The sequence below is a fragment of the Chelonia mydas genome, chromosome 18 (assembly GCF_015237465.2).
Source record: "Chelonia mydas isolate rCheMyd1 chromosome 18, rCheMyd1.pri.v2, whole genome shotgun sequence".
In the NCBI taxonomy this organism is placed as follows: Eukaryota; Metazoa; Chordata; order Testudines; family Cheloniidae; genus Chelonia; species Chelonia mydas.
Genome location: NC_051258.2, coordinates 5944201 through 5956884, shown reverse-complemented (window position 1 = coordinate 5956884; position 12684 = coordinate 5944201). Strand labels below are relative to the sequence as shown.

The 12684-nt window shown below is 59.1% G+C and overlaps 1 protein-coding gene across 2 annotated transcripts in view; it reads left to right on the top strand.

Annotated features, from left to right (window-relative positions):
• EPHA2 (EPH receptor A2) overlaps positions 1–12684 on the top strand; it is a 38009-nt gene that overhangs the window by 21373 nt on the left and 3952 nt on the right. Inside the window, exons 4-16 of one of the 2 annotated variants that reach the window (XM_027820578.3) lie at positions 1718–1873; positions 2722–3054; positions 3648–3772; positions 4191–4350; positions 4796–4895; positions 5544–5599; positions 6315–6440; positions 6677–6859; positions 7440–7501; positions 8430–8639; positions 9835–9984; positions 10988–11181; positions 12466–12621. In XM_027820578.3, coding sequence (XP_027676379.2) covers positions 1718–1873; positions 2722–3054; positions 3648–3772; positions 4191–4350; positions 4796–4895; positions 5544–5599; positions 6315–6440; positions 6677–6859; positions 7440–7501; positions 8430–8639; positions 9835–9984; positions 10988–11181; positions 12466–12621 — 2011 coding nt within the window. The remainder of the gene's footprint in view (positions 1–1717; positions 1874–2721; positions 3055–3647; positions 3773–4190; positions 4351–4795; positions 4896–5543; positions 5600–6314; positions 6441–6676; positions 6860–7439; positions 7502–8429; positions 8640–9834; positions 9985–10987; positions 11182–12465; positions 12622–12684) is intronic. The other variant, XM_027820587.3, reaches the window with a different exon arrangement.

The window sequence follows — 12684 nt, the reverse complement described above, 5'->3', positions numbered from 1 at the left end:
GGGGCGGGGTGAAGAGGCGGAAATTGGGTTCCTGTGGAAAACCCAGATCGGATGGGGAATGAGTCAGGCTTCCCCCCACTCCTGCTACTCTCTTTGTTTAAAGATACCAAAGAAAAGAAACTAACTGAGTCTGCAAACAATCCCAACCCAACCATTGGGGGTGTGGGGGGGGGGTTGTGTGTGGGGTAACTTAGCCTTTTGTTGTCCCATGGGGCCCCCATCACCTTGAGATAGGGCCTTGTCTACACAGTTCTTGTGGCATTTCAACTCCGGTCTAGGTCTAGTTACAGCGGGACCACCCCCTTGTGTGCATGGCCATAATGGTAGAAAGGTGCCGTAGACTGGTATAGCTGGAGGGATGGGGGAAAGGCACACCAGTATAAGGCACCTCTGTACTGGTACAACTGTGTGCACACTGGGGGTTGCACTGGTATAACCACATTGGTAAAAAGTTGCCCCTCTAACTGGCAGGGTTAAAGCGGGATAAAATCAGCATATGGACGAGGACTGTGTTACCTCCCAAAACCGAGGGAAAATTAATTTGAGGGTCCGTATCTGCCCCTGATTCCCCCTGGCCAATTTCTGTGGTTTGTCAGCCACATTCTCCTGCATTTACACATGGTTTTCTCATCCCTGTTGCTGCGGAAAAAAACCCCCCCCAGCGTTGGTGGGAGCCATAGGCTTGTTCTCTCTAGCGCGGTTATGATTGGTTGGCATTACGGTCAAGACCCCAAGCAGACAGTGGGGGCCCGTTATGATAGGTGCTGTACAAACTGCTCCGCCCCGAAGAGCTGACAGCCTAAGCGCTGTCCTCTCGTTGCATGTATCTGGGATCCGTTCCTACGCTGGGGGCTGCAGAGGGAGCGAGCTGAGCTCCTCGGGACAGTGGGAGTCCTCACGTCAGTCAGCGGCTGCTCATTCAGGTGGGGGCCCTGAGCAGTCCCCCCTCCCGGGGTTGGCTGCAAGCCTGGAGGGGGGAAGTTTGAAGTGCCAGGTTGGGGGAGGAATGTACTGATCTTGGATTGGAAACGTGCGTGTGTCTGTTGGCCTGTCCCATTAATAATACCAGAGGGGAGGCTGGGCAGGCACGGAGGGGAAATCTCCCCCATCTGCCTTCTGTGAGCCGGGACTGATGGGAGCAGGAGTTGAGGCTGCAGAGCTGCCCCGATCTCTGTGGCGAAGGGGAGATCTGCGTCTGGACGGAGGAGGTTAACACCGAAAGCTAAACCTACCCCAGGCCTCTGAAAGTCCAGCCCTGTCCCCACACCCAGGCTGGTCTCCACGCTTACATCGTGGCTCTCAGTTACTTTTAGAAAGGAAGCCCCCAATCCTGCCCCTCCTGGAAACATCCAACCCCATCAACGTGCCTTGGGGGGCCAGCGTTGGAGGCTGTGCATACCCACGGTAGTGCCCCACACTGCCTCCTTCCCCCTAACTGCAACACCACCTCCCAGCGTCCTGGTTGTTAGGCCGTCCGAGGAGCTGTCCCCGGGCTCTGCAGACCCACCTGTCACCGTCTCCTTTTGCAGTCCTTCCCATGTTTCCTCCATCACTTTGCATCTCCTGCTTTCTCCTGGATCACAGGGGGTCAGGCCGGGCTCCGGGGAGGCTCCGCGAGAGCGGGATGCATTGCCCGCTGCACATTCAGGGCTGTGAATGGTTGTTACCGCCATGAGTGTCCGCGTTGCCTAACCTGTGCCTTGCTCTCCCCTCGCAGCCTGCCCTGCTGGGTTCTTCAAGCCGGACATCTCCGGTGATGCCTGCTTCAAGTGTCCCCCGCACACGCTCTCCTCTCCTGAAGGTTCCACCGAGTGCCCATGTGAGGAAGGCTATTTCCGGGCGGTAGAGGATCCAGTGTCTTTTCCCTGCACCCGTGAGTATGAGACCCTGCTGTGGTGACAAACCTCCGCTGTTATCACCCGCGTTCCCACCCCAGCTGCCCGTGGGACAGGTCAGAGCCTGCTCCATTTTCCCGACTTGTAATAGTAACCCTCAGCTCATCTAGACCTGTACTGACCCATGAGGATCTCAGGGCGTTTTGTGAGCATTTGTGCTTTCAGCGTGGGAGGTAAGTAAGGGCTCCTCCATGTTTTATAAGTGGAGAAACTGAGGCACAGAGCAGTCAAGTGACTTGCCCGTTGTCACACAGTGAGCCAGTGGCAGAGCTGGGACTAGAACCCAGGAGTCCTGCCTCCCAGTCCCCAGCTCTGAGAACCAGACTGTCCCGCAACTCTTTCCAGTAGCCCACGTAAAGCTCCTCCCCCTCATCCTTATGAGGCTGTGAATCGTCAGGCTGGCTATGAGACAGCCCAGTCTAGACCCTTGGATCACCTCAGCCCAGTGAGCACCACACCCTGAGAGCTGGGATGAACTCAGTCTCATTGCCCGCCATGGGAACACCCCAAATGACAGGAAGTCCTGCCCCTCATGCTCAGTGAAACATCCCGCTCCTTTGGGGGCAGCACTTCCGGTAGTGACATCATTCAAATAGAGAATATATTGGTGGGGGCAGCCATGGGGGATGGATCTGGCTGCTCTTCCCCAGGCTGGGGATGGGGCATGTCGGTTGGGTCTCCCTCCTCCAGTTCCAGAAGCTCCAAGCTTCTCACTCCAGCTCCTCTCTGCTCTGGGAGCCATGTGCTCTCTTTACCCTGCCCCCAAAAGGAAATGCCCTTGGCACCATCACCCATGGCACTATGACCTTTCCCCTCCCTCATCCAGGTCCCCCTTCCGCCCCCCACAACGTCATGGCCATCGGCTTGGGTGCCAAGGTGCAGCTGCGCTGGTCCCCGCCCCGCGACACGGGGGGCCGTAAGGACATCACCTACAGTGTCACTTGTGAGCAGTGCTCGCCGGAGTCGAGGGACTGTCGGCCCTGTGACAACAGCATCCGCTACTCGGACCAGCCCCAGGGGCTGACCAGGACGTCTCTGACTGTCAGCGACCTGGAGCCACATGTTAATTACACCTTCACCGTGGAGGCCAGGAACGGGGTGTCTGCCTACGGCACCAGCCACAGCTATGGCACTGCGAGCATCAGCGTCAACCAGACAGGTAAGGGGCGGTCAGGATGTATAACTGATGGGCTTGTATCAACATGCCTGTTACATTTGGTTGGGGAGGTGGGATTTATATACAAATGAGGGATAGCTCAGTGGTTTGAGCATTGGCCTGTTAAACCCAGGGTTGTGAGTTCAATCCTTGAGGGGGCCGTTTGGGGATCTGGGGCAAAAATTGGGGATTGGTCCTGCTTTGAGCAGGGGGTTGGACTAGATGACCTCCTGAGGTCCCTTCCAACCCTGATATTCTATGATCCTATGAGGGAGGTGCACTGGTTAACATGGGAAAGCTGTGAATGCCAGGTATGGGGTTTGATGGGGCTCGGCAGGCATCAGAGAAGGGGTGAGATCGGGTGCGGTAAAGCAGCTGAAGTCACCGGTGCAGCAGAGGAGACCATCTGCTGGTGAGTGGTAAAGCAGAAGGACTTGTGCATAGTTAGATGTTTGGACCCGCCATGCCTGTGTATGGGCAGCTCTGCCAAAGCCTCAGGGGCTGCTGGGCCCCGCATCCTTCCACCCAATGACTGAGGTGATGGCTTCACGCCTCGTAGCACCCACCTGACTGTTGCCTTCTTCTCCATTGGCCAGAGCCTCCCCGGGTGACATCGGTGAATTTGGACAGCCAGACTGAAACCAGCCTGAGCATCTCCTGGACCGTCCAGCCCCGGCAGCAGAGCCGCGTCTGGAAGTATGAGGTCACCTACAGCAAGAAGGTAGCGCTGGCTGTTCACTTTCCGAGCTAGTCACGCCCCTCTGGGCTTAGAGGGCAGGGAGGGAAAGGACGGGGGCCCACAGCTTCCTCGTGGATCTGCCCATAGAGCCAGTTGGAAGGGGAGGTCCTGGCTCGGATGCACAAGCCACAGCCTGAATCAAGCTGTTGGAGTGGCCCCCAGGAATACTCAGAGGGACATCAGGTCACTGGGGGTGCCTGGTAGTGAAGCCAGATTGTCCTTACTGGCTTGGCCTCAGCCACTGATCCTTGAGCCAGGCTGATGCTGTCACTGGCTCGCCCCTCTCCCATCCCGGGCTGCCAGCAGGGCCCAGTCTGCACATGCTGGGTTCTGGGGCACTGCCTGGTCCCGCGAGGCTGCTGATCTGTGTGGTGGGGGTTGTGTGTTTTGCTTTCTGAAGATGGATGAGAACAGCTACTCGGTCCTGCGCTCTGAAGGGAACTCGGTGACCCTCTCCAAGCTCACACCGGGCACCAAGTACTTGGTGCGGGTCCAGGCCCTGACACAAGAAGGCCAGGGGACCTACAGCATGGAGTATGAGTTTGAGACGCGTGCTGAGGGTGAGTATGTGAGGGAGGGGCAGATCCCACTGTTACTACCTCCATTTCCCCAGCTGGGGAAACTGAGGCACGGGGAAGAGACGTGACTTGCCCCTGGCCACGCAGCAAGGCGATGGCAGAGTCTACGGGACTAGAACTCAGGTGTCCTGGCTCTGAGTTCCCAGCTCTGATCACTTACCACACGCGGCTTCCAACTCCTTGTGCCCCACCTTCGAAACGCACTGACGCTCAGTGCAGGACCGAGATCAGAATGAAGGGAGCCGAGAGCGACAGAGGGAGCGAGCGCTCACTCTGCCTGGACATTGCTAAATCTCAGTAGCCGAGGGACTCCTCTCCCGCCACCCTTGGAGAGGCCTGTGCAGAGCCCGGCCAGTAAGGAGCCATGCTGGGAATGTGGGGTTAGTTTCCTCATGGCTTCCTTCACCGTCTTTCCTTCCTCCTGCAGGCTCCGAGGGCATGAACACGGCGGCCGTGGTCGGCGGCTCTATCTCCGGGATCATTTTGATACTGGCCTTGGTAGCTGTCGTCCTCTACCTTCACCGAAGGTATTTGCATTTCCCCCCCCCTTTGTCATTAGGGCGTCCATAGCCCAGGAGTGGCTGCCTGTCCCTTCCCCATTGGACCTCCCTTCCCTCACAGACGCTGCACCCACTGGCCTGGAGCTGCGGAGGGGGCAGTATTGGGGGCAGCTAACCTGAGCCTTGCTGCCAGCCCAGGCGTTAGTTACCCCGTGATTCCCCGCTGCTGACCTGGCATCGTCCGCTGAGACGCACCTGGGCAGGGCTGGGTCCAGCTTAGGCTGTGTAAGAGCAACCAAAATGTTTGCTTAAGGGTCTGACTTTTTGCAACCCAGACATCCTGGCAGGAGAGCCCGGATGTGAAACTGACCAGAGACAGAAGTGAAACAGACTAGTCTGTTCCCACTAGGCCCTCAGGTCCTTACTCACTGGTTACCCAGCCTGGGTGTCACTGGGAGCTTTGCCCAAAGAAGGGCTGAAGGCAGGACTCCCCAGGATCTGGTCCCATATTAAGAGTCAGGGCGGGCAGCTGGATCGATCTGGGGTCTCTTCAAAACAGCAAAGAAGGATGTGGGGGAGATGTTGTCTGGTATGTTCTCTCATGGGGGCTGCTGGTCATCTGATTTGGGATGCAGTGGGGAACATCTCCAGGCCTAACCCTCCTTGTTGTTGTAGAAGAAGGCGCTCACGGACCCGTCAGTCGTCCGAGGACGTTTACTTCTCCAAGTCTGGTGAGTGAGAGACTCCAGCGGGAGCTGGGTCGGATCCACGCCACAGAGTCTGCTCCCGGGGGCTGGCAGGGAGCATGTGCCCCTTAGAGACGAGTGTGGCAGATCCCAGCTCTGTGCTCAGCTAGCTCTGCCGGCTGGGGCAGGGAGGGTGGAGACAGGGCCCCTGCACCCCATGGAGGCAGGGACCATGCTTACCCCACAAGGCGGTGAGCAGACCCAGCGCAGTCCGTGTCTTTCCTCACCTGCCCATGCAGGGGCTGGGCAGAATGTGGCCCTACAAGCCCCGGCCCCCTGTGAGAGGCCTGCTGGCCCCACAGCCTGCTGCTGAAGAAAGGCCCTAGCATGAGTCCCCGGTGGTGGCCATGCGGGGTGTAGCTCGGCTGCACGGTCTGTGCTGTGGCCTCTGGAGCCACCTCGAGAGCGGGGCCCTTGGAGCCCTGGGGCTACAGCCAATCCCAGTGAGTGAACAGGAACCCGCAGTGTGACCCGTAAATATCTGTGCAGGCTCAAGGGAGACTCTGCCAGCCTGACATCGGCGGAGGCCCTGTCTGCAGCAGGGGGAGGAAACGGGTGTTGGGCTGAGGAGGCCGGGGCGGCTGGGCTTCGAACGGCCATGAGTTGAACTGTACTTTCAGTAGGATGAGATCTCGCTGGGGTCCTGAGCCCCAGCCTCATGTCTGCTTCCATGTGTCCCCTCCCTCTCTCCGCCCCACAGAACAGCTGAAGCCCCTGAAGACCTACGTGGACCCTCACACCTACGAAGATCCCAACCAAGCGGTGCTGAAATTTACAACCGAGATTCACCCCTCGTGCATCACCCGGCAGAAGGTGATCGGTGCAGGTAGGTTGCTCCCTCTTCCTGCTGCGAGCGGCTGGTGCAGGAGGGGCCCGCCTTCCTCAAGCAGGCTGTGATTGGTGTAGGAGGGATACGGCCTCCTGGTGCAGCCAGTAGTTGAAGGGGTTTTCCCATCACAGAAGAGGCAGACGGGCATTTCCTTTGCGTTGCCCAGCAGTGGACATGCCCAGGTCTGCAGTAGCCTCAGGAAGATCACCCGCTTCCTCCTTTCCTCCTGCCAGGCGAATTCGGGGAAGTTTACAAGGGGACACTGAAACACGGGAAGAAGGACGTCCCGGTGGCAATCAAGACCCTAAAGGTTGGCTACACAGAGAAGCAGCGCATCGACTTCCTGAGCGAGGCCAGTATCATGGGCCAATTCTGTCATCACAACATCATCCGGCTGGAGGGCGTCGTCTCCAAGTGTAAGCACCCCCCCGATCCCGTACGCCCCCGGTGGCCCCTTCTCACCTGAGGGATCCCTGGGTGACAGCCAGTAGTTTTCCTGCCAAGAGCACTGATTTAGCTTCAAAAATGGCAAGGTTTGTGCTGGGGCGACTCGGGGAAAGTCGCTGTTCTGAAAACCAGCTTCAAAAAATCCCCTCACCCCTCACTGCAGGACTTTGAGCAGGATCATTCCTACTGAAAGGTACCCGAATCCTGGGGTTGCACCAGAACAGCTGCTTGAAGCAGAATGTGGCGGCCAACTTGGCTACTAGCCACACTACAGTGGACCCCTCCCGCAAGCATGACCCTTTCCCAGTCCTGTTCCCTGCCATGTGCCCATCAGCGCAGATGACGCCCACGCTCAGCGGAATCTTGATCACCTTATCTGGGCTTCTTCTCCTGGGAGGCTGATCCAGCCACCCCTCCGCCCCATGACCAGCACCCGGCTCCCTTTCCTGCTCTGCGTGCACAAACGCCCACGGGCTGTCACCAGGCGTGCTGGGGCCTGGGGGAGGGAGCTCTGCCAGGACTTCTCGTGATTTACCCTTTTCTTTTCAGACAAACCTTTCATGATCATCACTGAATACATGGAGAACGGAGCCCTGGACAAGTTCCTGCGGGTAGGTGTTGTGGTTCCTCGCTCATGAACAGAGAGTGGAGAAGCACAATTCAGTCCTAGCTAGGCCCACTCATTTTTAAAGGGATGCTGTCGAGAACTGAAGGCCACACCCTCGGATTTCGGTTTTATCAGATAACAAGGAAGAGAATCATCAAGATTTACCAGTCAGGGTGAACTTCTGCCTTAGTTATTTGCTTTTTCAGTTTTTCAGGTGTAAGCATGTGGGCTGATGAGAGTCTACGAAACTCTCCCCTACAGCCTTTGCATCCCGGGTATCTCCACCCTGGGCTAGTGCATTCCAGATGGGAGGTGAAACAGACGAAACTGAGCGGCCCCCGTCCCATGTCTGGAGCTGAGCAAAATGTGAAATTAAACGAGCTGCATCAGTGATGCAAAGTCCACTGGGTTGTCAGAATGCTCCTGATCTGAATCATGTGAGCGGGAATACGAGGCAGGGAATTGGCTCTTTAAATGTCTGCTTTTTTTACCACCACTTAATAAGAAAAAGAGCCGGACTGTCTAACCCAGTGCTCTTCAATATTTTTTGCTCAGCAACCCACAAACCACCATATCCCACAATCCTTTTCAGGAGCAGGGAAAGGACAGTCAAGCCCGTAGATTTACATGCAGTGTGCTGTAGGGGAGACAAGCCCATAACTCCTGGCGTTCCACATGGGGTTAAAGACCCTCCCAGCCCTTCCTTTGGGTTTGAATTCGTGTCCCCCTCATTGTTCTGTGCACTGATGGTCAGCCACCCTCCACCCCAGAGGTGGCTGCATTCTGGCTGCATGGCATAGATATAGTTTGTGGCATGCTCTGGGTTCAAGGAGCCATGTAAACGCGAGACGGTGATAGGAGCACAGTGCCTGCGGGGAAAGCGGTTGGCTTAACTCCCTGCCGTCCTGAGCACATCTCTTCTCGTCACGCAGGAGAAGGACGGTGAGTTCTGCATGATCCAGCTAGTGGGTATGCTGCGGGGCATCGCTGCGGGCATGAAGTACCTTGCCAGCATGAACTACGTGCACCGGGACCTGGCTGCCCGCAACATCCTCGTCAACAGCCAGCTGGTCTGCAAGGTGTCCGACTTTGGCCTGTCCCGCGTCCTGGAGGATGATCCCGAGGCCACATACACCACCAGCGTAAGTGCTGTCGGCTGCACTACCCTGCTCCCCTGGGGTCATCGGGTGTCTTCTGTGTTCGGGAGACTGAGTCCCCCTGCTATTCTGGGGCATAAGGCCCCCAACATCTCTGGCTACATAGCTCTGTCAAAGCCCCTCAATCCCAGCCCGCAGCCCCTCCTGCTATTCCAGCCCTGCTCCCTGATTTAGGTCCACTGATGCCCCTGTATCCCAACCTGCAGCCCCTCCAGCTAATCCAGTCTTCAGGCCCCCCCAGCCAGCTCCCCTGATACAGCCCTTGCTTAGGCTTGCAAGAGAGTGGGAGAGAGGACAGGTAACACCAGACAGGATCCAAGAATTGGCAGCCGCAGTAAATCAGAATTCAAGTGTCAGGGTCCCTCCGAGCTGGGGCAGACACAGCAGGGTTGACGATGGGACATGGGGGCACAAAGTGAGGTTAGAGCCAGCACCATTGCGGCAGATCCAGGCCTGACTGTTCCTGGTGCTAGCGGGATTTTGGAGAATGCCCCTGTTGCTCCCACTGCCCTTACAGTGCTCCCCTTGGCCAAGAGGAGTTTGTTCTGTCTCTCCCAGGGAACAAGCCCCAGCTGGTGGACACAGGGGAACGCAGATGACTCCCCCTTCCCCCCTGGGGCGTGGGGCTGATCCCACCCCATTCTCAGGATGGCGAAGGGCAGTAGAAGAGTCCCCAAGATCACGATGGGAGCCCCCCTGGAAATCTGCTCCCTCAGCCATGGTGGGTGGACAAACCCCTGGGCTGGGGGCAGCTGAGCTCCTTCCGGCATGGAGGGACTGCAGCCGGGGCCTGTGCCTGCCTCTCTTTGTTGGCGTAGGACCTACACTAAGTGGGCATGTTGGCTGGGGCTGATGGGATGTCAGAGAAACTCTTTCCCCCCACACCCAGCAAGGAGCACGTTTCCGCCCGCACTAGAATCCCGCAGCGCATCAGTTACAGCCGGTCCCCGTGGGGCTGCGTGGCCATGAGAGCCCGCCTGGCTCCTCGAGCTTGAGCCCAGCTTGGTCTGGGCCCTGGTGGTGCGGCCCCCCGCGTAGCCCCCTCTGGGTCCAGCAAGCTCCGGCATGCCCAGGCGTGGGCACAGGAGGAAGCCCTGTGGGTCGCACCCTCCCTCGGTATCAGCCAGGGACGGAGCAGGCAGGCAGCAGTGTCAATCCCTGGGCTGTGTGGTTCTCGCAGGGCGGCAAGATCCCCATCCGCTGGACGGCCCCGGAAGCCATCTCCTACCGGAAGTTCACCTCGGCCAGCGACGTGTGGAGCTACGGCATCGTCATGTGGGAGGTGATGTCCTACGGCGAGCGGCCGTACTGGGAGCTCTCCAACCATGAGGTGAGCGCAGCGGGGTGCAGAGCCGGCCTGTCTGTCTGAACGGCCCTATGGGGATGGACAGCTAGGCTCCTGCTGGGAATGGCTGCTGCATGTCCATAGAGTGGGGATCCGGCCCATCGCACCAGCTATTCGCTGTGCCCACTGCCCTGGCACTGACAACGCAACGGTCGGCGTCTGGGGGGAGGATAAAACTGTCTGTCTGTCCATGTCTCTCCACCCATCCATCACCTGTCTTGAAGGGCTTGGATATCCGAGAGGCCTGGATGGAGGCACGGGGAGGGGCTAGGGACCAGACTCCAGCCTGGCTTGTTTGTCCAATGCTGCCCCGTCTGATGGTCCTTTGTGGCCCATGTGAAATGCACTGGGGGGGTCCAGACTTCCGGGGACAGATGCCCACAGGACAAAGCCCACCGCTGTGGCCGGCAATAGCAGCTGCGGGGCCAGGGAGCGAATGGGCCATGAAGACGGAGCTCCTCCTTTGGGCCGAGCAGGGGACACATCACAAGGCACCGTGGGGGAAGCCTGCATGGCTGTTAGCCTGGCAGCACCACGGCGCTGCCTCCTTGGGCATCTGGAATGGGTGTGGTTAAATGGCAAGGGGCTTTCCTGAGCCCCCACGACGGGCAGCATGAGGCCCCCGGGCTGTGCCATTGCAGCCAGCCTGGTGTATGCTCCAGGCACAGCTTGGGCTGCTCGGCGGGTGATGAACGAGGCGCTCTGACCCCCTGTGGGGCTCTCTGGGATGGTCTGAGCCATGTGTCCATTCTCAAAGCAAGAGACAAGGAGACGCTCCCTGTCCAGCCAGGGATTTATAGGAGAGCTCCCCGCCGGCCTGCCCCACATGCCTCCGGGCAGCTCTCTGCAGCACCAGGCTGGGAGGCCACCCCCTTGACTGCAACGAATGGCACAGAGCTAGCTGCGTTCGCCTGGTCAGCACGTGAGAGGCGAGTGCCTCTGATCTGCAGGCCACGTCTCTCACCCTCCGTGCGCCTTCCCTTGGCAGGTCATGAAAGCCATCAACGAAGGCTTCCGGCTGCCAGCCCCCATGGAGTGCCCTTCCGCCATCTACCAGCTGATGATGCAGTGCTGGCAGCAGGAGAGGAGCCGCCGGCCCAAGTTCAACGACATCGTCAGCATCCTTGACAAGCTCATCCGGGCCCCCGAGTCGCTCAAGACCATGGCGGACTTCGACCCTCGGTAGGCAGCTGGCCACCAGCCCTCTCCACATGCCCCCTGTCCGGAGCCTACCCGCCGGGCCCTGGGCCCTGCTCAGCCAGAGATTGCTCTGGGTGGAGGGTGGGGTTCGCAAACCCAGGGCAGCAGGAGGCAGCTGGTCCGAGCCGCCTCTGCTTCCTGAGGACAAGACACTGAGCCATGTACAGCTGGCACCATCGAATAAGGGCCTGGCAGCAGGGGCTCAGGCCGCGCTGGTCCCAGAGGAGGCAGGGCAGCCGACCAGGCAACGCGGGCGATAGGGGAGGGTGTTTCTGCAGGGCCCTGGCCTGCAGAGGGTGGGAACCGCAACAGGAGCTGTGAAAGCAAGGGAGGGCTGGGTGCAGTGCGCCAGCGTCCCCGAGCGCTTTGTGGCACTGGCAGGAGGCTGCTGCAGGGAGGTGAAGACCTGTGCGCCTCGGGGTCGGGGAGTTCCAGGTGGTGCTAATGGGACGGGCTGCCAACTGGCTGGTGCCCGGGGGCAGGGCTCGGACCAAGTGTAGGGGACGCAGGGCCGAACCCAGCCCTCGAGCCAACAGGGCCATGCCAAGGCTGAACCAGTGCAGGCCATGGGGCAGCAGATGTGGGACGCCTGGAGCACAGACTGGCAGGGATGGGAACCCTCTCACTGCAGCGTGCAGGCAGCCAGGGCTCTCCCATGGCTTCTCTCCCCCATCGCGCTCCCCAGGGATCCCCTTGAAGCCAAGCTCCTGTAAAAGCTGTGAAGCAGCTGGGCCCAGCGAGCCCCCACCAGACTAACAACGAGCAGTAGTTAAAAAGCATTTAGCACTGACTTAGCCCTTTACAGACATGCTGCAATTAAGCCTCCCAGCCTCCCTGCCCCATGGAGCGGGGATTTGTTACCCCCACCACAAGCTGGTGGCAGTGCTGGGTTGGAACGTCAGGGATCCTGGCTCCCGGCCCTGGGCTCAGTCCCTCAACGCATGCCATCCGCTCTCCAGCCCTGACACGTCTGTAGCTCAGCATCTCCTCCCATGGGGTTTGACGCCTTTGAGATGAAAGGGAGGCGTGGCGGGGGCGTGGAAGCATGCCCCTACCTTGAGGATGGGAGGTGTGAATCTCCCTGCAGTTCAGGGGATGGGGGTGCTTTACCCATGTGGCTCATAGAGGAAGGAGAAGTGACCTGTCGGGTGCCTGCCCCCATGTCTTGCTCCCCTTGGTCTAACTGCCCTGGGTGTTGGGCAGAGGAATCCATCCCCGCCCAGGGGAGATGGGACGCTAACGTCTGGGGGCTTTGTGTCCTTGCAGGGTGTCCATCCGCCTGCCCAGCACCAGCGGCTCGGAGGGCCTTCCCTTCAGGACCGTCTCCGAGTGGCTGGACTCCATCAAAATGAACCAGTACACGGAGAACTTCCTGTCGTGCGGCTACAACGCCATCGAGAAAGTGGTGCAGATGAGCAACGAGTGAGTCACACTCCCCCCTCCGCTGCCTTTGTCTCACGTCTCTCTGAGGGCTTCCAGGGCAGG